We start from the raw sequence: 23,451 nt of genomic DNA on the forward strand, positions 1-23,451 counted from the left end.
TACTATATATTAGGTAGCCTAGCGACAGGTAGCCTAGTGACAGGTAGCCTAGCGACAGGTAGCCTAGCGGGAGCTCTGCCCCAGTCTACCATGTGATTATACATCTCTGACACCACCTGGTATAGAGATCCTGGAGGACAGGGAGCTCTGCCCCAGTTTACCATGTGATTATACATCTCTGACACCGCCTGGTATAGAGGTCCTGGAGGGCAGAGAGCTCGGCCCCAGTTTACCATGTGATTATACATCTCTGACACCGCCTGGTATAGAGATCCTGGAGGGCAGAGAGCTCGGCCCCAGTTTACCATGTTATTATACATCTCTGACACCGCCTAGTATAGAGGTCCTGGAGGGCAGGGAGCTCTGTCCCAGTTTACCATGTGATTATACATCTCTGACACCGCCTGGTATAGAGGTCCTGGAGGGCAGGGAGCTCTGCCCCAGTTTACCACGTGATTATACATCTCTGACACCGCCTGGTATAGAGGTCCTGGAGGGCAGAGAGCTCGGCCCCAGTTTACCATGTGATTATACATCTCTGACACCTCCTAGTATAGAGGTCCTGGAGGGCAGGGAGCTCTGTCCCAGTTTACCATGTGATTATACCTCTCTGACACTGCCTGGTACAGAGGTCCTGGAGGGCAGAGAGCTCGGCCCCAGTTTACCATGTGATTATACCTCTCTGACACTGCCTGGTACAGAGGTCCTGGAGGGCAGAGAGCTCGGCCCCAGTTTACCATGTGATTATACCTCTCTGACACCGCCTGGTATAGAGGTCCTGGAGGGCAGAGAGCTCGGCCCCAGTTTACCATGTGATTATACATCTCTGACACCGCCTGGTATAGAGGTCCTGGAGGGCAGAGAGCTCGGCCCCAGTTTACCATGTGATTATACGTCTAGCAGGGGAGACTCTCTGTGGTAGCCTTACTCTCTCACTCTCTGTGTGTGTGTGTGTGTGTGTGTGTGTGTGTGTGTGTGTGTGTGTGTGTGTGTGTGTGTGTGTGTGTGTGTGTGTGTGTGTGTGTGTGTGTGTGTGTATGTGTGTGTGTGTGTGTGTGTGTGTGTGTGTGTGTGTGTTCAGGAGGAGGGCAGAGTTCTTTGAACTGGGCCAGAGAGGAGTGAGGTGGGAGGAGGACAGACACAGAGACTTACTAAGGTGAGCACCCTAAACCCTATATAGTGCACTACTTTAGACCGGGCGCTGGCCTAAAGAAGTGCACTAGGGTTCCGTTTGGGACACTTCCTTACGTAGTGCACTACTTTATGACACCCTATTCCCTATATAGGACACTAGTTTTGACCATCTAGTCGTGATCGACTCTGATCCAGTGGTGTGTGTGTGTGTGTGTGTGTGTGTGTCACGCTCGTCGTACGAACTGGAAATATACTCAGACCAACGTGCAGCGTGATTTGGGTTCCCCACGTTTAAATAAAGGAAACTCACAGAAAACAATAAAGAGCACCGAAACGTGACGTCATGGAGTGCTCACAGGCACAAAAACAAGATCCCACAAAGCACAAAGGAAAAATGGCTGCCTAAATATGATCCCCAAATCAGAGACAACGCGAAACAGCTGCCTCTGATTGGGAACCATACCAGGCCAACATAGAAATACACAACCTAGATCACCCACCCTAGTCACACCCCGACCTAACAAACGTAGAGAATTAAAAGACTCTCTATGGTCAGGGTGTGACAGTGTGTGTGTGTGTGTCTCCCACAGGTCGATGCTGATGACAGCCAGCGATATTGCTGCCATTACAAAACCTTGGCATATTCAGAAGAGGGTAAGGCTGTGAACACACACACACACACACACACACACACACACACACACACACACACACACACACACACACACACACACACACACACACACACACACACACACACACAATTTATCTCTCATTCTCTCCCTCCTCAGACAGCTAAGCTGGTGGCATCAGAGTTTTTTGCTCAAGGAGACCGAGAGAAGGAAGAGTTCAACATAAAACCTGTTGTAAGTAGCTATCGCTGCCTGGAACTTAGTTCAACATCAAACCTGTTGTAAGTAGCTATCGCTGCCTGGAACTTAGTTCAACATCAAACCTGTTGTAAGTAGCTATCGCTGCCTGGAACTTAGTTCAACATCAAACCTGTTGTAAGTAGCTATCGCTGCCTGGAACTTAGTTCAACATCAAACCTGTTGTAAGTAGCTATCGCTGCCTGGAACTTAGTTCAACATCAAACCTGTTGTAAGTAGCTATCGCTGCCTGGAACTTAGTTCAACATCAAACCTGTTGTAAGTAGCTATCGCTGCCTGGAACTTAGTTCAACATCAAACCTGTTGTAAGTAGCTATCGCTGCCTGGAACTTAGTTCAACATCAAACCTGTTGTAAGTAGCTATCGCTGCCTGGAACTTAGTTCAACATCAAACCTGTTGTAAGTAGCTATCGCTGCCTGGAACTTAGTTCAACATCAAACCTGTTGTAAGTAGCTATCGCTGCCTGGAACTTAGTTCAACATCAAACCTGTTGTAAGTAGCTATCGCTGCCTGGAACTTAGTTCAACATCAAACCTGTTGTAAGTAGCTATCACTGCCTGGAACTTAGTTCAACATCAAACCTGTTGTAAGTAGCTATCGCTGCCTGGAACTTAGTTCAACATCAAACCTGTTGTAAGTAGCTATCGCTGCCTGGAACTTAGTTCAACATCAAACCTGTTGTAAGTAGCTATCGCTGCCTGGAACTTAGTTCAACATCAAACCTGTTGTAAGTAGCTATCGCTGCCTGGAACTTAGTTCAACATCAAACCTGTTGTAAGTAGCTATCGCTGCCTGGAACTTAGTTCAACATCAAACCTGTTGTAAGTAGCTATCGCTGCCTGGAACTTAGTTCAACATCAAACCTGTTGTAAGTAGCTATCGCTGCCTGGAACTTAGTTCAACATCAAACCTGTTGTAAGTAGCTATCGCTGCCTGGAACTTAGTTCAACATCAAACCTGTTGTAAGTAGCTATCGCTGCCTGGAACTTAGTTCAACATCAAACCTGTTGTAAGTAGCTATCGCTGCCTGGAACTTAGTTCAACATCAAACCTGTTGTAAGTAGCTATCGCTGCCTGGAACTTAGTTCAACATCAAACCTGTTGTAAGTAGCTATCGCTGCCTGGAACTTAGTTCAACATCAAACCTGTTGTAAGTAGCTATCGCTGCCTGGAACTTAGTTCAACATCAAACCTGTTGTAAGTAGCTATCGCTGCCTGGAACTTAGTTCAACATCAAACCTGTTGTAAGTAGCTATCGCTGCCTGGAACTTAGTTCAACATCAAACCTGTTGTAAGTAGCTATCGCTGCCTGGAACTTAGTTCAACATCAAACCTGTTGTAAGTAGCTATCGCTGCCTGGAACTTAGTTCAACATCAAACCTGTTGTAAGTAGCTATCGCTGCCTGGAACTTAGTTCAACATCAAACCTGTTGTAAGTAGCTATCGCTGCCTGGAACTTAGTTCAACATAAAACCTGTTGTAAGTAGCTATCGCTGCCTGGAACTTAGTTCAACATCAAACCTGTTGTAAGTAGCTATCGCTGCCTGGAACTTAGTTCAACATCAAACCTGTTGTAAGTAGCTATCGCTGCCTGGAACTTAGTTCAACATCAAACCTGTTGTAAGTAGCTATCGCTGCCTGGAACTTAGTTCAACATCAAACCTGTTGTAAGTAGCTATCGCTGCCTGGAACTTAGTTCAACATCAAACCTGCTGTAAGTAGCTATCGCTGCCTGGAACTTAGTTCAACATCAAACCTGTTGTAAGTAGCTATCGCTGCCTGGAACTTAGTTCAACATCAAACCTGTTGTAAGTAGCTATCGCTGCCTGGAACTTAGTTCAACATCAAACCTGTTGTAAGTAGCTATCGCTGCCTGGAACTTAGTTCAACATCAAACCTGTTGTAAGTAGCTATCGCTGCCTGGAACTTAGTTCAACATCAAACCTGTTGTAAGTAGCTATCGCTGCCTGGAACTTAGTTCAACATCAAACCTGTTGTAAGTAGCTATCGCTGCCTGGAACTTAGTTCAACATCAAACCTGTTGTAAGTAGCTATCGCTGCCTGGAACTTAGTTCAACATCAAACCTGTTGTAAGTAGCTATCGCTGCCTGGAACTTAGTTCAACATCAAACCTGTTGTAAGTAGCTATCGCTGCCTGGAACTTAGTTCAACATCAAACCTGTTGTAAGTAGCTTTCGCTGCCTGGAACTTAGTTCAACATCAAACCTGTTGTAAGTAGCTATCGCTGCCTGGAACTTAGTTCAACATCAAACCTGTTGTAAGTAGCTATCGCTGCCTGGAACTTAGTTCAACATCAAACCTGTTGTAAGTAGCTATCGCTGCCTGGAACTTAGTTCAACATCAAACCTGTTGTAAGTAGCTATCGTTGCCTGGAACTTAGTTCAACATCAAACCTGTTGTAAGTAGCTATCGCTGCCTGGAACTTAGTTCAACATCAAACCTGTTGTAAGTAGCTATCGCTGCCTGGAACTTAGTTCAACATCAAACCTGTTGTAAGTAGCTATCGCTGCCTGGAACTTAGTTCAACATCAAACCTGTTGTAAGTAGCTATCGCTGCCTGGAACTTAGTTCAACATCAAACCTGTTGTAAGTAGCTATCGCTGCCTGGAACTTAGTTCAACATCAAACCTGTTGTAAGTAGCTATCGCTGCCTGGAACTTAGTTCAACATCAAACCTGTTGTAAGTAGCTATCGCTGCCTGGAACTTAGTTCAACATCAAACCTGTTGTAAGTAGCTATCGCTGCCTGGAACTTAGTTCAACATCAAACCTGTTGTAAGTAGCTATCGCTGCCTGGAACTTAGTTCAACATCAAACCTGTTGTAAGTAGCTATCGCTGCCTGGAACTTAGTTCAACATCAAACCTGTTGTAAGTAGCTATCGCTGCCTGGAACTTAGTTCAACATCAAACCTGTTGTAAGTAGCTATCGCTGCCTGGAACTTAGTTCAACATAAAACCTGTTGTAAGTAGCTATCGCTGCCTGGAACTTAGTTCAACATCAAACCTGTTGTAAGTAGCTATCGCTGCCTGGAACTTAGTTCAACATCAAACCTGTTGTAAGTAGCTATCGCTGCCTGGAACTTAGTTCAACATCAAACCTGTTGTAAGTAGCTATCGCTGCCTGGAACTTAGTTCAACATCAAACCTGTTGTAAGTAGCTATCGCTGCCTGGAACTTAGTTCAACATCAAACCTGCTGTAAGTAGCTATCGCTGCCTGGAACTTAGTTCAACATCAAACCTGTTGTAAGTAGCTATCGCTGCCTGGAACTTAGTTCAACATCAAACCTGTTGTAAGTAGCTATCGCTGCCTGGAACTTAGTTCAACATCAAACCTGTTGTAAGTAGCTATCGCTGCCTGGAACTTAGTTCAACATCAAACCTGTTGTAAGTAGCTATCGCTGCCTGGAACTTAGTTCAACATCAAACCTGTTGTAAGTAGCTATCGCTGCCTGGAACTTAGTTCAACATCAAACCTGTTGTAAGTAGCTATCGCTGCCTGGAACTTAGTTCAACATCAAACCTGTTGTAAGTAGCTATCGCTGCCTGGAACTTAGTTCAACATCAAACCTGTTGTAAGTAGCTATCGCTGCCTGGAACTTAGTTCAACATCAAACCTGTTGTAAGTAGCTATCGCTGCCTGGAACTTAGTTCAACATCAAACCTGTTGTAAGTAGCTTTCGCTGCCTGGAACTTAGTTCAACATCAAACCTGTTGTAAGTAGCTATCGCTGCCTGGAACTTAGTTCAACATCAAACCTGTTGTAAGTAGCTATCGCTGCCTGGAACTTAGTTCAACATCAAACCTGTTGTAAGTAGCTATCGCTGCCTGGAACTTAGTTCAACATCAAACCTGTTGTAAGTAGCTATCGTTGCCTGGAACTTAGTTCAACATCAAACCTGTTGTAAGTAGCTATCGCTGCCTGGAACTTAGTTCAACATCAAACCTGTTGTAAGTAGCTATCGCTGCCTGGAACTTAGTTCAACATCAAACCTGTTGTAAGTAGCTATCACTGCCTGGCATTTGCAATGGTAGGGTAGTAGGTTTGTGGTTTTGCATTCGTGACAATAAGTGCCATGTGTTTGTCCCCATATGTTTGTCCCCATCTGTTTGTCCCCAGGACATGATGAACAGAGACAACAGCACCCGTCTTCCTCACATGCAGGTCAACTACATCGATGGGATGTGCCATCCCCTATACCAGGTGGGTACTAGTCCATCCCCTATACCAGGTGGGTACTAGTCCATCCCCTATACCAGGTGGGTACTAGTCCATCCCCTATACCAGGTGGGTACTAGTCCATCCATCCCCTATACCAGGTGGGTACTAGTCCATCCATCCCCTATACCAGGTGGGTACTAGTCCATCCATCCCCTATACCAGGTGGGTACTAGTCCATCCACCCCCTATACCAGGTGGGTACTAGTCCGTCCATCCCCTATACCAGGTGGGTACTAGTCCATCCATCCCCTATACCAGGTGGGTACTAGTCCATCCCCTATACCAGGTGGGTACTAGTCCATCCCCTATACCAGGTGGGTACTAGTCCATCCCCTATACCAGGTGGGTACTAGTCTATCCCCTATACCAGGTGGGTACTAGTCCATCCCCTATACCAGGTGGATACTAGTCCATCCCCTATACCAGGTGGGTACTAGTCCATCCCCTATACCAGGTGGGTACTAGTCCATCCATCCCCTATACCAGGTGGGTACTAGTCCATCCCCTATACCAGGTGGGTACTAGTCCATCCCCTATACCAGGTGGGTACTAGTCTATCCCCTATACCAGGTGGGTACTAGTCCATCCCCTATACCAGGTGGGTACTAGTCCATCCCCTATACCAGGTGGGTACTAGTCTATACATCCCCTATACCAGGTGGGACTAGTCCATCCCCTATACCAGGTGGGTACTAGTCCATCCCCTATACCAGGTGGGTACTAGTCCATCCCCTATACCAGGTGGGTACTAGTCCATCCCCTATACCAGGTGGGTACTAGTCCATCCATCCCCTATACCAGGTGGGTACTAGTCCGTCCCCTATACCAGGTGGGTACTAGTCCATCCCCTTTACCAGGTGGGTACTAGTCCATCCCCTATACCAGGTGGGTACTAGTCCATCCCCTATACCAGGTGGGTACTAGTCCATCCTCTATACCAGGTGGGTACTAGTCTATCCCCTATACCAGGTGGGTACTAGTCCATCCCATATACCAGGTGGGTACTAGTCCATCCATCCCCTATACCAGGTGGGTACTAGTCCATCCATCCCCTATACCAGGTGGGTACTAGTCTATGCTCCCCTATACCAGGTGGGTACTAGTCCATCCCCTATACCAGGTGGGTACTAGTCTATACCCTATACCAGGTGGATACTAGTCCATCCCATATACCAGGTGGGTACTAGTCCATCCCCTATTCCAGGTGGGTACTAGTCCATCCCCTATACCAGGTGGATACTAGTCCATCCCCTATACCAGGTGGGTACTAGTCCATCCCCTATACCAGGTGGGTACTAGTCCATCCATCCCCTATACCAGGTGGGTACTAGTCCATCCCCTATACCAGGTGGATACTAGTCCATCCCCTATACCAGGTGGGTACTAGTCCATCCCCTATACCAGGTGGGTACTAGTCCATCCCCTGTACCAGGTGGGTACTAGTCCATCCCCTATACCAGGTGGGTACTAGTCCATCCCTTATACCAGGTGGGTACTAGTCCATCCATCCCCTATATCAGGTGGGTACTAGTCCATCCCCTACACCAGGTGGGTACTAGTCCATCCCCTATACCAGGTGGGTACTAGTCCATCCATCCCCTATACCAGGTGGGTACTAGTCCATCCCCTACACCAGGTGGGTACTAGTCCATCCCCTATACCAGGTGGGTACTAGTCCATCCACCCTCAATAATACCTGTGTGGGTACTAGTCTATACACCCTCTATAATACCTGGGTGGGTACTAGTCTATACAACCTGGGTGGGTCCTAGTCTATACAACCTGGGTGGGTACTAGTCCATTCACCCTCTATAATACCTGGGTGGGTACTAGTCTATACAACCTGGGTGGGTACTAGTCTATACACCTTCTATACAACCTGGGTGGGTACTAGTCCATTCACCCTCTATAATACCTGGGTGGTACTAGTCTATACAACCTGGGTGGGTACTAGTCCATTCACCCTCTATAATACCTGGGTGGGTACTAGTCTATACACCCTCTATAATACCTGGGTGGGTACTAGTCTATACATCCCCTATACCAGGTGGGTACTATTCCATCCCCTATACCAGGTTGGTACTAGTCCATTCACCCTCTATACAACCTGGGTGGGTACTAGTCTATACAACCTGGGTGGGTACTAGTCCATCCACCCTCTATACATCCTGGGTGGGTACTAGTCCATCCACCCTCTATACAACCTGGGTGGGTACTAGTCTATACACCCTCTATACAACCTGGGTGGATACTAGTCTATACAACCTGGGTGGGTACTAGTCCATTCACCCTCTATAATACCAGGTGGGTACTAGTCCATTCACCCTCTATAATACCTGGGTGGGTACCAGTCCATTCACCTTCTAAACAACCTGGGTGGGTACTAGTCTATACAACCTGGGTGGGTACCAGTCCATTCACCTTCTATACAACCTGGGTGGGTACTAGTCTATACAACCTGGGTGGGTACTAGTCTATACAACCTGGGTGGGTACTAGTCTATACAACCTCGGTGGGTACCAGTCCATTCACCTTTTATACAACCTGGGTGGGTACTACTCTATACAACCTCGGTGGGTACTAGTCTATACACCCTCTATACAACCTGGGTGGATACTAGTCTATACAACCTGGGTGGGTACTAGTCTATACACCCTCTATACAACCTGGGTGGATACTAGTCTATACAACCTGGGTGGGTACTAGTCCATCCACCCTCTATACAACCTGGGTGGGTACTAGTCTATACACCCTCTATACAACCTGGGTGGGTACTAGTCTATACAACCTGGGTGGATACTAGTCTATACAACCTGGGTGGGTACTTGTCCATTCACCCTCTATACAACCTGGGTGGGTACTCGTCTATACAACCTGGGTGGGTACTAGTCTATACAACCTGGGTGGGTACTAGTCCATTCACCCTCTATACAACCTGGGTGGGTACTACTCTATACAACCTGGGTGGATACTAGTCTATACAACCTGGGTGGGTACTTGTCCATTCACCCTCTATACAACCTGGGTGGGTACTCGTCTATACAACCTGGGTGGGTACTAGTCTATACAACCTGGGTGATACTAGTCTATACAACCTGGGTGGGTACTAGTCTATACAACCTGGGTGGGTACTAATCCATTCACCCTCTATACAACCTGGGTGGGTACTAGTCTATACAACCTGGGTGGGTACTAGTCTATACAACCTGGGTGGGTACTAGTCTATACAACCTGGGTGGGTACTAGTCCATTCACCCTCTATACAACCTGGGTGGTTACTAGTCTATACAACCTGGGTGGGTACTAGTCCATTCACCCTCTATACAACCTGGGTGGGTACTAGTCTATTCACCCTCTTTACAACCTGGGTGGGTTATAGTCCATTCACCCTCTTTACAACCTGGGTGGGTACTAGTCTATACAACCTGGGTGGGTACTAGTCTATACAACCTGGGTGGGTACTAGTCTATACAACCTGGGTGGTACTAGTCTATACAACCTGGGTGGGTACTAGTCTATACAACCTGGGTGGGTACTAGTCCATTCACCCTCTATACAACCTGGGTGGTTACTAGTCTATACAACCTGGGTGGGTACTAGTCCATTCACCCTCTATACAACCTGGGTGGGTACTAGTCCATTCACCCTCTATACAACCTGGGTGGGTACTAGTCTATACAACCTGGGTGGGTACTAGTCTATACAACCTGGGTGGGTACTAGTCTATACAACCTGGGTGGGTACTAGTCCCTTCACCCTCTATACAACCTGGGTGGGTACTAGTCTATACAACCTGGGTGGGTACTAGTCTATACAACCTGGGTGGGTCCTAGTCCATTCACCCTCTATACAACCTGGGTGGGTACTAGTCTATACACCCTCTATACAACCTGGGTGGGTACTAGTCTATACACCCTCTATACAACCTGGGTGGATACTAGTCTATACAACCTGGGTGGGTACTAGTCTATACAACCTGGGTGGATACTAGTCTATACACCCTCTATACAACCTGGGTGGGTACTAGTCTATACAACCTGGGTGGGTACTAGTCTATACAACCTGGGTGGGTCCTAGTCCATTCACCCTCTATACAACCTGGGTGGGTACTAGTCTATACAACCTGGGTGGGTACTAGTCTATACAACCTGGGTGGGTACTAGTCTATACAACCTGGGTGGGTACTAGTCTATACAACCTGGGTGGGTACTAGTCCATTCACCCTCTATACAACCTGGGTGGGTACTAGTCTATACAACCTGGGTGGGTACTAGTCCATTCACCCTCTATACAACCTGGGTGGGTACTAGTCTATACAACCTGGGTGGATACTAGTCTATACAACCTGGGTGGGTACTTGTCCATTCACCCTCTATACAACCTGGGTGGGTACTCGTCTATACAACCTGGGTGGGTACTAGTCTATACAACCTGGGTGGGTACTAGTCCATTCACCCTCTATACAACCTGGGTGGGTACTAGTCTATACAACCTGGGTGGATACTAGTCTATACAACCTGGGTGGGTACTTGTCCATTCACCCTCTATACAACCTGGGTGGGTACTCGTCTATACAACCTGGGTGGGTACTAGTCTATACAACCTGGGTGATACTAGTCTATACAACCTGGGTGGGTACTAGTCTATACAACCTGGGTGGGTACTAATCCATTCACCCTCTATACAACCTGGGTGGGTACTAGTCTATACAACCTGGGTGGGTACTAGTCTATACAACCTGGGTGGGTACTAGTCTATACAACCTGGGTGGGTACTAGTCCATTCACCCTCTATACAACCTGGGTGGTTACTAGTCTATACAACCTGGGTGGGTACTAGTCCATTCACCCTCTATACAACCTGGGTGGGTACTAGTCTATTCACCCTCTTTACAACCTGGGTGGGTTATAGTCCATTCACCCTCTTTACAACCTGGGTGGGTACTAGTCTATACAACCTGGGTGGGTACTAGTCTATACAACCTGGGTGGGTACTAGTCTATACAACCTGGGTGGTACTAGTCTATACAACCTGGGTGGGTACTAGTCTATACAACCTGGGTGGGTACTAGTCCATTCACCCTCTATACAACCTGGGTGGTTACTAGTCTATACAACCTGGGTGGGTACTAGTCCATTCACCCTCTATACAACCTGGGTGGGTACTAGTCCATTCACCCTCTATACAACCTGGGTGGGTACTAGTCTATACAACCTGGGTGGGTACTAGTCTATACAACCTGGGTGGGTACTAGTCTATACAACCTGGGTGGGTACTAGTCCCTTCACCCTCTATACAACCTGGGTGGGTACTAGTCTATACAACCTGGGTGGGTACTAGTCTATACAACCTGGGTGGGTCCTAGTCCATTCACCCTCTATACAACCTGGGTGGGTACTAGTCTATACACCCTCTATACAACATGGGTGGGTACTAGTCTATACACCCTCTATACAACCTGGGTGGATACTAGTCTATACAACCTGGGTGGGTACTAGTCTATACAACCTGGGTGGATACTAGTCTATACACCCTCTATACAACCTGGGTGGGTACTAGTCTATACAACCTGGGTGGGTACTAGTCTATACAACCTGGGTGGGTACTAGTCTATACAACCTGGGTGGGTCCTAGTCCATTCACCCTCTATACAACCTGGGTGGGTACTAGTCTATACAACCTGGGTGGGTACTAGTCTATACAACCTGGGTGGGTACTAGTCTATACAACCTGGGTGGGTACTAGTCTATACAACCTGGGTGGGTACTAGTCCATTCACCCTCTATACAACCTGGGTGGGTACTAGTCTATACAACCTGGGTGGGTACTAGTCCATTCACCCTCTATACAACCTGGGTGGGTACTAGTCTATACAACCTGGGTGGGTCCTAGTCCATTCACCCTCTATACAACCTGGGTGGGTACTAGTCTATACACCCTCTATACAACCTGGGTGGTTACTAGTCTATACAACCTGGGTGGGTACTAGTCCATTCACCCTCTATACAACCTGGGTGGGTACTAGTCTATACAACCTGGGTGGGTACTAGTCCATTCACCCTCTATACAACCTGGGTGGGTACTAGTCTATACACCCTCTATACAACCTGGGTGGGTACTAGTCCATTCACCCTCTATACAACCTGGGTGGGTACTAGTCTATACACCCTCTATACAACCTGGGTGGGTACTAGTCCATTCACCCTCTATACAACCTGGGTGGGTACTAGTCTATACAACCTGGGTGGGTCCTAGTCCATTCACCCTCTATACAACCTGGGTGGGTACTAGTCTATACACCCTCTATACAACCTGGGTGGTTACTACTCTATACAACCTGGGTGGGTCCTAGTCCATTCACCCTCTATACAACCTGGGTGGGTACTAGTCTATACACCCTCTATACAACCTGGGTGGTTACTACTCTATACAACCTGGGTGGGTCCTAGTCCATTCACCCTCTATACAACCTGGGTGGGTACTAGTCCATTCACCCTCTATACAACCTGGGTGGGTACTAGTCTATACACCCTCTATACAACCTGGGTGGTTACTACTCTATACAACCTGGGTGGGTACTAGTCCATTCACCCTCTATACAACCTGGGTGGGTACTAGTCTATACACCCTCTATACAACCTGGGTGGTTACTACTCTATACAACCTGGGTGGGTCCTAGTCCATTCACCCTCTATACAACCTGGGTGGTTACTAGTCTATACAACCTGGGTGGGTCCTAGTCCATTCACCCTCTATACAACCTGGGTGGGTACTAGTCTATACAACCTGGGTGGGTACTAGTCTATACAACCTGGGTGGGTACTAGTCTATACAACCTGGGTGGGTACTAGTCTATACAACCTGGGTGGGTACTAGTCCCTTCACCCTCTATACAACCTGGGTGGGTACTAGTCTATATAACCTGGGTGGGTACTAGTCCATTCGCTTCCCTCGGGAATGTATGAATTTGTATTTATTGCTTTCTCTCTCCCTCTCTCTCTCTCCCTCTCTCCCTCTCCCTCTCTCTCCCATCTCTCTCCCTCTCTCTCTCCCTCTCTTCCTTTCTCCTCTCTCTCTCTCTCTCCCTCTCTCCCCTCTCTCTCTCTCTCTCCCTCCTCCCTTTCTCCCCCTCCTGTCTCAGACTCTGTCTGGGATGTTTGACTCCTGTTCTCCACTGTTGGACGGCCTCATGAGGAACAGAGAAAACTGGATGCTCCTCGCCGAGACGGGGGAGGAAGGAGGAGAAGAGGAATAGAGAGAACTGGACGCTCCTTACCGAGACGGGGGAGGAAGGAGGAGAAGAGGAATAGAAAGAGAGGAACAGAGAGAACTGGACGCTCCTTACCGAGACGGGGGAGGAACGAGGAGAAGAGGAATAGAAAGAGAGGAACAGAGAGAACTGGACGCTCCTTACCGAGACGGGGGAGGAAGGAGGAGAAGAGGAACAGAGAGAACTGGAGAATGACTTGGTTGTTTGTGTGTGAATCAAGACTGGAGTATCACTGGTTATCGTCTGGGTAGACCCTCCCCCAACAGCAACATCACTGGTTATTGTCTGGGTAGACCCTCCCCCAACAGCATCATCACTGGTTATTGTCTGGATAGACCCTCCCCCAACAGCAACATCACTGGTTATTGTCTGGATAGACCCTCCCCCAACAGCAACATCACTGGTTATCATCTGGGTAGACCCTCCCCCAACAGCAACATCACTGGTTATTGTCTGGGTAGACCCTCCCCCAACAGCAACATCACTGGTTATCCTCTGGGTAGACCCTCCCCCAACAGCAACATCACTGGTTATTGTCTGGGTAGACCCTCCCCCAACAGCAACATCACTGGTTATCCTCTGGGTAGACCCTCCCCCAACAGCAACATCACTGGTTATCATCTGGGTAGACCCTCCCCCAACAGCAACATCACTGGTTATCCTCTGGGTAGACCCTCCCCCAACAGCAACATCACTGGTTATTGTCCTGGTAGACCCTCCCCCAACAGCATCATCACTGGTTATTGTCCTGGTAGACCCTCCCCCAACAGCAACATCACTGGTTATTGTCTGGGTAGACCCTCCCCCAACAGCAACATCACTGGTTATTGTCTGGGTAGACCCTCCCCCAACAGCAACATCACTGGTTATCCTCTGGGTAGACCCTCCCCCAACAGCAACATCACTGGTTATCATCTGGGTAGACCCTCCCCCAACAGCAACATCACTGGTTATTGTCCTGGTAGACCCTCCCCCAACAGCAACATCACTGGTTATTGTCCTGGTAGACCCTCCCCCAACAGCAACATCACTGGTTATCGTCTGGGTAGACCCTCCCCCAACAGCATCATCACTGGTTATTGTCTGGATAGACCCTCCCCCAACAGCAACATCACTGGTTATCCTCTGGGTAGACCCTCCCCCAACAGCAACATCACTGGTTATTGTCTGGATAGACCCTCCCCCAACAGCAACATCACTGGTTATCGTCTGGGTAGACCCTCCCCCAACAGCAACATCACTGGTTATCATCTGGGTAGACCCTCCCCCAACAGCAACATCACTGGTTATTGTCCTGGTAGACCCTCCCCCAACAGCAACATCACTGGTTATTGTCCTGGTAGACCTTCCCCCAACATCACTGGTTATCGTCTGGGTAGACCCTCCCCCAACAGCATCATCACTGGTTATTGTCTGGGTAGACCCTCCCCCAACAGCAACATCACTGGTTATTGTCTGGATAGACCCTCCCCCAACAGCAACATCACTGGTTATCGTCTGGGTAGACCCTCCCCCAACAGCAACATCACTGGTTATCATCTGGGTAGACCCTCCCCCAACAGCAACATCACTGGTTATTGTCCTGGTAGACCCTCCCCCAACAGCAACATCACTGGTTATTGTCCTGGTAGACCTTCCCCCAACATCACTGGTTATCGTCTGGGTAGACCCTCCCCCAACAGCATCATCACTGGTTATTGTCTGGATAGACCCTCCCCCAACAGCAACATCACTGGTTATCGTCTGGGTAGACCCTCCCCCAACAGCAACATCACTGGTTATCGTCTGGGTAGACCCTCCCCCAACAGCAACACACAACCATCACTGGTTATCGTCTGGGTAGACCCTCCCCCAACATCACTCTCTACTATACCTGGTTTAACCTGGAACTCTATCACTCTCTACTATACCTGGTTTAACCTGGAACTCTATCACTCTCTACTATACCTGGTTTAACCTGGAACTCTATCACTCTCTACTATACCTGGTTTAACCTGGAACTCTATCACTCTCTACTATACCTGGTTTAACCTGGAACTCTATCACTCTCTACTATACCTGGTTTAACCTGGAACTCTATCACTCTCTACTATACCTGGTTTAACCTGGAACTCTATCACTCTCTACTATACCTGGTTTAACCTGGAACTCTATCACTCTACTATACCTGGTTTAACCTGGAACTCTGTCACTCACTACTATACATTAATAATGTATCTTCCCTGGTTAAACATGGAACTCTATCACTCTCAACTATACCTGGTTAAACCTGGAACTCTATCACTCTCTAATATACCTGGTTTAACCTGGAACTCTATCACTCTCTACTATACCTGGTTTAACCTGGAACTCTGTCACTCTCTACTATATCTGGTTTAACCTGGAAATCTATCACTCTCTACTAAAGCTGGTTTAACCTGGAACTCTGTCACTCTCTACTATACCTGGTTTAACCTGGAACTCTATCACTCTCTACTATACCTGGTTTAACCTGGAACTCTGTCACTCTCTACTATATCTGGTTTAACCTGGAAATCTATCACTCTCTACTAAAGCTGGTTTAACCTGGAACTCTGTCACTAATATACCTGGTTTAACCTGGAACTCTATCACTCTCAACTATACCTGGTGTAACCTGGAACTCTATCACTCTCTACTATACCTGGTTTAACCTGGAACTCTATCACTCTCTAATATACCTGGTTTAACCTGGAACTCTATCACTCTCTAATATACCTGGTTTAACCTGGAACTCTATCACTCTACTATACCTGGTTTAACCTGGTACTCTATCACTCTCTACTATACCTGGTTTAACCTGGAACTATCACTCTCAACTATACCTGGTTTAACCTGGAACTCCATTACTCTCTACTATACCTGGTTTAACCTGGAACTCCATTACTCTCTACTATACCTGGTTAAACCTGGAACTCTATCACTCTCAGCTATACCTGCTTTAACCTGGAACTCTGTCACTAATATACCTGGTTTAACCTGGAACTCTATCACTCTCTACTATACCTGGTTTAACCTGGAACTCTGTCACTCTACTATACCTGGTTTAACCTGGTACTCTATCACTCTCTACTATACCTGGTTTAACCTGGAACTCTATCACTCTCTAATATACCTGGTTTAACCTGGAACTCTATCACTCTCTACTATACCTGGTTTAACCTGGTACTCTATCACTCTCTACTATACCTGGTTTAACCTGGAACTATCACTCTCAACTATACCTGGTTTAACCTGTCACTCAACTATACATTAATAATGTATCTCCCCTGGTTTAACCTGGAACTCTATCACTCTCTACTATACATTAATAATGTATCTCCCCTGGTTTAACCTGGAACTCTATCACTCAACTATACCTGGTTTAACCTGGAACTCTATCACTCTACTATACCTGGTTTAACCTGGAACTCTATCACTCTCTAATATACCTGGTTTAACCTGGAACTATCACTCTCAACTATACCTGGTTTAACCTGGAACTATCACTCTCAACTATACCTGGTTTAACCTGGAACTCTGTCACTCTCAACTATACATTAATAATGTATCTCCCCTGGTTTAACCTGGAGCTATCACTCTCTACTATACCTGGTTTTACCTGGAACTCTGTCACTCTCAACTATACCTGGTTTAACCTGGAACTCTGTCACTCTCAACTATACATTAATAATGTATCTCCCCTGGTTTAACCTGGAGCTATCACTCTCTAATATACCTGGTTTAACCTGGAACTCTATCACTATACCTGGTTTAACCTGGAACTCTATCACTCTCAACTATACCTGGTTTAACCTGGAACTCTGTCACTCTCAACTATACATTAATAATGTATCTCCCCTGGTTTAACCTGGAACTCTATCACTCTCTACTATACATTAATAATGTATCTCCCCTGGTTTAACCTGGAACTCTATCACTCTCAACTATACATTAATCATGTATCTTGTTGGGGATGAATCAGAACTAGTTAGGTAACATAGATAAATACGATGTTTTATTTACTTTCATATTATGCTTATGTGAGATACTTGTCATTAGAATGTTTCCCTTTGTCTATTTCAAATCAAGTTTATTTTATATAGCCCTTCGTACATCAGCTAATATCTTGAAGTGCTGTACAGAAACCCAGCCTAAAACCCCAAACAGCAAGCAATGCAGGTGTAGAAGCACGGTGGCTAGGAAAAACTCCCTAGAAAAGGCCAAAACCTAGGAAGAAACCTAGAGAGGAACCAGGCTATGAGGGGTGGCCAGTCCTCTTCTGGCTGTGCCGGGTGGAGATTATAACAGAACATGGCCAAGATGATTAAATGTTCATAAATGACCAGCATGGTCAAATAATAATCAGGAGTAAATGTCAGTTGGCTTTTCATAGCCGATCATTAAGAGTATCTCTACCGCTCCTGCTGTCTCTAGAGAGTTGAAAACAGCAGGTCTGGGACAGGTAGCACGTCCGGTGGACAGGTCAGGGTTCCATAGCCGCAGGCAGAACAGTTGAAACTGGGCCAGCAGCAAGGCCAGGTGGACTGGGGACAGCAAGGAGTCATCATGCCCGGTAGTCCTGACGCATGGTCCTAGGGCTCAGGTCCGCCGAGAGAGAGAGAGAAAGAAAGAGAGAAGGAGAGAATTAGAGAGAGCATACTTAAATGCACACAGGACACCGGATAAGACAGGAGAAGTACTCCAGATATAACCAACTGACCCCAGTCCCCCGACACAAACTACTGCAGCATAAATACTGGAGGCTGAGACAGGAGGGGTCAGGAGACACTGTGGCCCCATCCGATGATACCTCCGGACAGGGCCAAACAGGAAGGATATAACCCCACCCACTTTGCCAGCACAGCCCCCACACCACTAGAGGGATATCTCCAACCACCAACTTACAATCCTGAGACAAGGCCGAGTATAGCCCACAAAGATCTCCACCACAGCACAAACCAAGGGGGGTTTGTATAGTTTGCAACTGCCAACTATAGGGTTGGCAGTTATCCCTTCTCAGCTAGGGCTCAGTCACTTGGGGCCCAGAGAGGGGAGAGGTCAGGCTTGTCTTCATATGTCAAAGTATCTGTTAAACCATGTGGTGCTAAGTAGAATATCAGAAGGGGAGGAGGACAGAATGGAACATTGTCTTATGGGAATGTGTCTAACTATTCCTAAACCATGTGAAGGGATGGCGTGATTAATGGGGAACCAGTTAGTTCTCATACAATGTCTGTACTCCAGTCACTCCCTCCTTTTCTCATTGGGGGGGGGGAGGAGTATGGCAATGTCTGGAACCATCGTATGTCCCCTCTGATGTTGTCCTTCTCTTGACCTAGTATATGACCTAGAGGCTCACTCCCCTCAGTGAGCTTGTCCAGGAGGGGCTTTATTTGAGATGGGAGTATCTAGAATTAACAACTGATATATGCCATTGGATGAGGTAATGTTTTGGTACTATGAAGTACCAAGAACGAGATTAGAACCTCGACTTAGAGACCAAACTGAGCGATAATTTATAGCGAATGCTGTCTGGCTATGGGATACTCCTCTCTGAAGTAAAGTCTTTCTTTGTGAAGCAGTTCCTATTATCTGTGGTTTGTCATGTCGACTAGGGGGGGGGTGGATCTTTACTATAAAAGATCTCAGTTGCCATTATGTTGACCACTCAACTTTTCATTAGAGACTGAAATGTGTAAAGTCAAATGCTATTGCAAAAGCTTAATTATTATTAAAAGGTGAAGTTTAAGTATAACTCTGACTGGTGTGTGGTTTGCTCTCTCATCATTTGGTAATACAGGAAATTGCCACACCACACCACAGACAGAGACACACACCACAGACACACACCACAGACACACACCACACCACAGACACACACCACACCAGAGACACACCACAGCAGTAGTCTATAGTAGTACTGTGTAGGACCCAGTCGTAACCTTTTGGGAGGTGAAATCTTCTTGTGTACAATATTTATAAACCCACAAGACTGTAATGGCTTTGTATTCGGACATTTTAAAAATCAATAAAGGGTTTAATTTTCTTATTAAACGTTAAATAGAAACAATGACCAAACAGTGTGTTGGTGTCAGATTTTCTTTTTATCAAGAGACAACGCAAAGACTCCGATGCCCTTCCAGACTCCCTCCGCCTCGTCAGGGACGTCGGAGTACACCACACCAGAGATATACACCACCCCAGAGACACACACACACCACACCAGAGATATACACCACCCCAGAGACACACACACACACCACACCAGAGATATACACCACCCCAGAGACACACACACACCACACCAGAGATATACACCACCCCAGAGACACACCACACCAGAGATACACACACACCACACCAGATACACACACACCACACCTGTCTGTCTCTAACCTGTCTCTCTCTCTCCTACAGTAACATGTGGAGTGACTACCATCCCCACTACCTGTCTGTCTCTAACCTGTCTCTCTCTCTCCTACAGTAACATGTGGAGTGACTACCATCCCCACTACCTGTCTGTCTCTAACCAGTCTCTCTCTCTCCTACAGTAACATGTGGGGTGACTACCATCCCTACTACCTGTCTGTCTCTAACCTGTCTCTCTCTCTCCTACAGTAACATGTGGAGTGACTACCATCCCTACTACCTGTCTGTCTCTAACCTGTCTCTCTCTCCTCCAGTAACATGTGGGGTGACTACCATCCCTACTACCTGTCTGTCTCTAACCTGTCTCTCTCTCTCCTACAGTAACATGTGGAGTGACTACCATCCCTACTACCTGTCTGTCTCTAACCTGTCTCTCTCTCCTACAGTAACATGTGGAGTGACTACCATCCCCACTACCTGTCTGTCTCTAACCTGTCTCTCTCTCTCCTACAGTAACATGTGGGGTGACTACCATCCCCACTACCTGTCTGTCTCTAACCTGTCTCTCTCTCTCTCCTACAGTAACATGTGGAGTGACTACCATCCCTACTACCTGTCTGTCTCTAACCTGTCTCTCTCTCCTACAGTAACATGTGGAGTGACTACCATCCCCACTACCTGTCTGTCTCTAACCTGTCTCTCTCTCTCCTACAGTAACATGTGGAGTGACTACCATCCCCACTACCTGTCTGTCTCTAACCTGTCTCTCTCTCTCCCACAGTAACATGTGGAGTGACTACCATCCCTACTACCTGTCTGTCTCTAACCTGTCTCTCTCTCCTACAGTAACATGTGGGGTGACTACCATCCCTACTACCTGTCTGTCTCTAACCTGTCTCTCTCTCTCCTACAGTAACATGTGGAGTGACTACCATCCCTTCTCCAATGTGTTGTGGCTCCACTACCTGTGCTCCAAGCTGCTGTTAGGATTTATGCACTACAGCCTGTTAGCATATTGTTTGAAGATGAATATTGTTTTGTTACACACACAAACAATACAGAGGGGGGTGTGTGTGTAGGTGTAAGGACTGACCAACACAGGCCATAAAAGCTGTTGACAGTCTGGAGAGGGGAGGGGTGCATCTCTCTAGGCCAACCAGGAGGTTAGAATACCGGACAATACCATATTAGGAACTGTTTCAGTGTAGAATCGACAGACACAAGACAGATCTAATCTACCCAGCAACCAGATGTGGACAAAGGGAAGCGCCAAGGGGCTTGGACAAATCCGAGGGCCAGCAAAGGCGGGGCAAAGTCGAAACCGCGCCCAGCCTCTACTGTGATAGGCCAACAGGCGCGTTGGAACTACGTCATCACGGTATAAGAACAGCTGTTTACGTACTTCCTGCCAAGTTCCCTGTTAACCCTGAGCGGTGATACAGCGAACCCGTATATACGAAAATTTCATTTGCCATTCATTGGATGCTAGTAGTTAGCAGGATGCTAGTAGTTAGCAGGATGCTAAGTGGTTAGCAGGATGCTAAGTGGTTAGCAGGATGCTAAGTGGTTAGCCCTAGCAGTAGTCTATAGTAGTACTGTGTAGGATCCAGTCGTAACCTTTTGAGGTGAAATCTTCTTGTGTACAATATTTATAAACCCACAAGACTGTAATGGCTTTGTATTCTAAAATAAAAAAGTGTTTTGTTTTCTTATTAAATGTTAAATAGAAACAATGACCAAAAAGTGTGTTGGTGTCAGATTTTATTTTTTTTAATCAAGAGACAACGCAAAGACTCCTCTATGCCCTTCCAGACTCCCTCCGCCTCGTCAGGGACGTCGGAGTACAGAAATCGGTTAACCACCTAACTGAGGATCTAAACGTAAAATCCTTGATGTAGTCGCGCCGCTAAAAACAAAACAACATTTGGTCTTAAGAAACTAGATCCCTGGTATACAGAAAATACCCGAGCTCTGAAGCAAGCTTCCTGAAAATGTAAGCGGAAATGGCGCCACACCAAACTGGAAGTCTTCCGACTAGCTTGGAAAGACGTTACCGTGCAGTATCGAAGAGCCCTCGCTGCTGCTCGATCATCAAAAAGGCAAAAGACCTCCTACGAGGGCTGGGATTAAAATAAATAAAATATAAATAGGACAAAACACACATCACGACAAGAGAGACAACACTACATAAAGAGAGGCCTAAGACAACAAAACGACATGGTAGCAACACACCATGGTACACACATTATTGGCCACAGACAACAGCACCAAGGTCAAGAAGGTAGAGACAACAATACATCACACAAAGCAGCCACAACTGTCAGTAAGAGTGTCCATGATTGAGTCTTTGGATGAAGAGATTGAGATAAAACTGTTCAATTTGAGTGTTTGTTGCAGCTCGTTCCAGTCGCCAGCTGCAGTGAACTGAAAGACGAGCGATCCAGGGATGTGTTGCTTTGGGGACCTTTAACAGAATGTGACTGGCAGAACGGGTGTTGTATGTGGAGGATGAGGGCTGCAGTAGATATCTCAGATAGGGGGAGTGAGGCCTAAGAGGGTTTTATAACCAGTGGGTCTTGCGACGGGTATAAAGAGATGACATTCCCAAAGAAAATAATGGACTTTTTACTCCAGAGATTTTCCCTGACACCCAAATGTACACGTTATATTTTGAATGCTTAGCAGGACAGAACATGGTCCAATTCACACACTTATCAGTTGAACATCTCTGGTCATCCATACGGTCTCTGATCTGGAGGACTCACTAAACAGAGAACATCCCTGGTCCTCCCTACTGCCTCTGATCTGGAGGACTCACTAAACAGAGAACATCCCTGGTCATCCCTACTGCCTCTGATCTGGAGGACTCACTAAACAGAGAACATCCCTGGTCGTCCCTACTGCCTCTGATCTGGAGGACTCACTAAACAGAGAACATCCCTGGTCGTCCCTACTGCCTCTGATCTGGAGGACTCACTAAACAGAGAACATCCCTGGTCATCCCTACTGTCTCTGATCTGGAGGACTCACTAAACAGAGAACATCCCTGGTCCTCCCTACTGCCTCTGATCTGGAGGACTCACTAAACAGAGAACATCCCTGGTCATCCCTACTGCCTCTGATCTGGAGGACTCACTAAACAGAGAACATCCCTGGTCATCCCTACTGCCTCTGATCTGGAGGACTCACTAAACAGAGAACATCCCTGGTCCTCCCTACTGCCTCTGATCTAGAGGACTCACTAAACAGAGAACATCCCTGGTCATCCCTACTGCCTCTGATCTGGAGGACTCACTAAACAGAGAACATCCCTGGTCATCCCTACTGCCTCTGATCTGGAGGACTCACTAAACAGAGAACATCCCTGGTCATCCCTACTGCCTCTGATCTGGAGGACTCACTAAACAGAGAACATCCCTGGTCATCCCTACTGCCTCTGATCTGGAGGACTCACTAAACAGAGAACATCCCTGGTCCTCCCTACTGCCTCTGATCTGGAGGACTCACTAAACAGAGAACATCCCTGGTCATCCCTACTGTCTCTGA

The 23,451-nt window shown here is 47.0% G+C and overlaps 1 protein-coding gene across 1 annotated transcript in view; it reads left to right on the plus strand.

The window, feature by feature from the left end:
- Positions 1-13,837, plus strand: part of LOC139579627 (cGMP-specific 3',5'-cyclic phosphodiesterase-like) — a 52,661-nt gene extending 38,824 nt beyond the window's left edge. The window contains exons 18-22 of the mRNA XM_071408439.1: positions 1,082-1,156; positions 1,725-1,788; positions 1,926-2,000; positions 6,165-6,248; positions 13,408-13,837. Coding sequence (XP_071264540.1) covers positions 1,082-1,156; positions 1,725-1,788; positions 1,926-2,000; positions 6,165-6,248; positions 13,408-13,521 — 412 coding nt within the window. The 3' untranslated portion in view covers positions 13,522-13,837. The remainder of the gene's footprint in view (positions 1-1,081; positions 1,157-1,724; positions 1,789-1,925; positions 2,001-6,164; positions 6,249-13,407) is intronic.
- Positions 13,838-23,451: the final 9,614 nt, after the last annotated feature.

Source organism: Salvelinus alpinus, chromosome 6, assembly GCF_045679555.1.
Source record: "Salvelinus alpinus chromosome 6, SLU_Salpinus.1, whole genome shotgun sequence".
Lineage (NCBI taxonomy): Eukaryota > Metazoa > Chordata > Actinopteri > Salmoniformes > Salmonidae > Salvelinus > Salvelinus alpinus.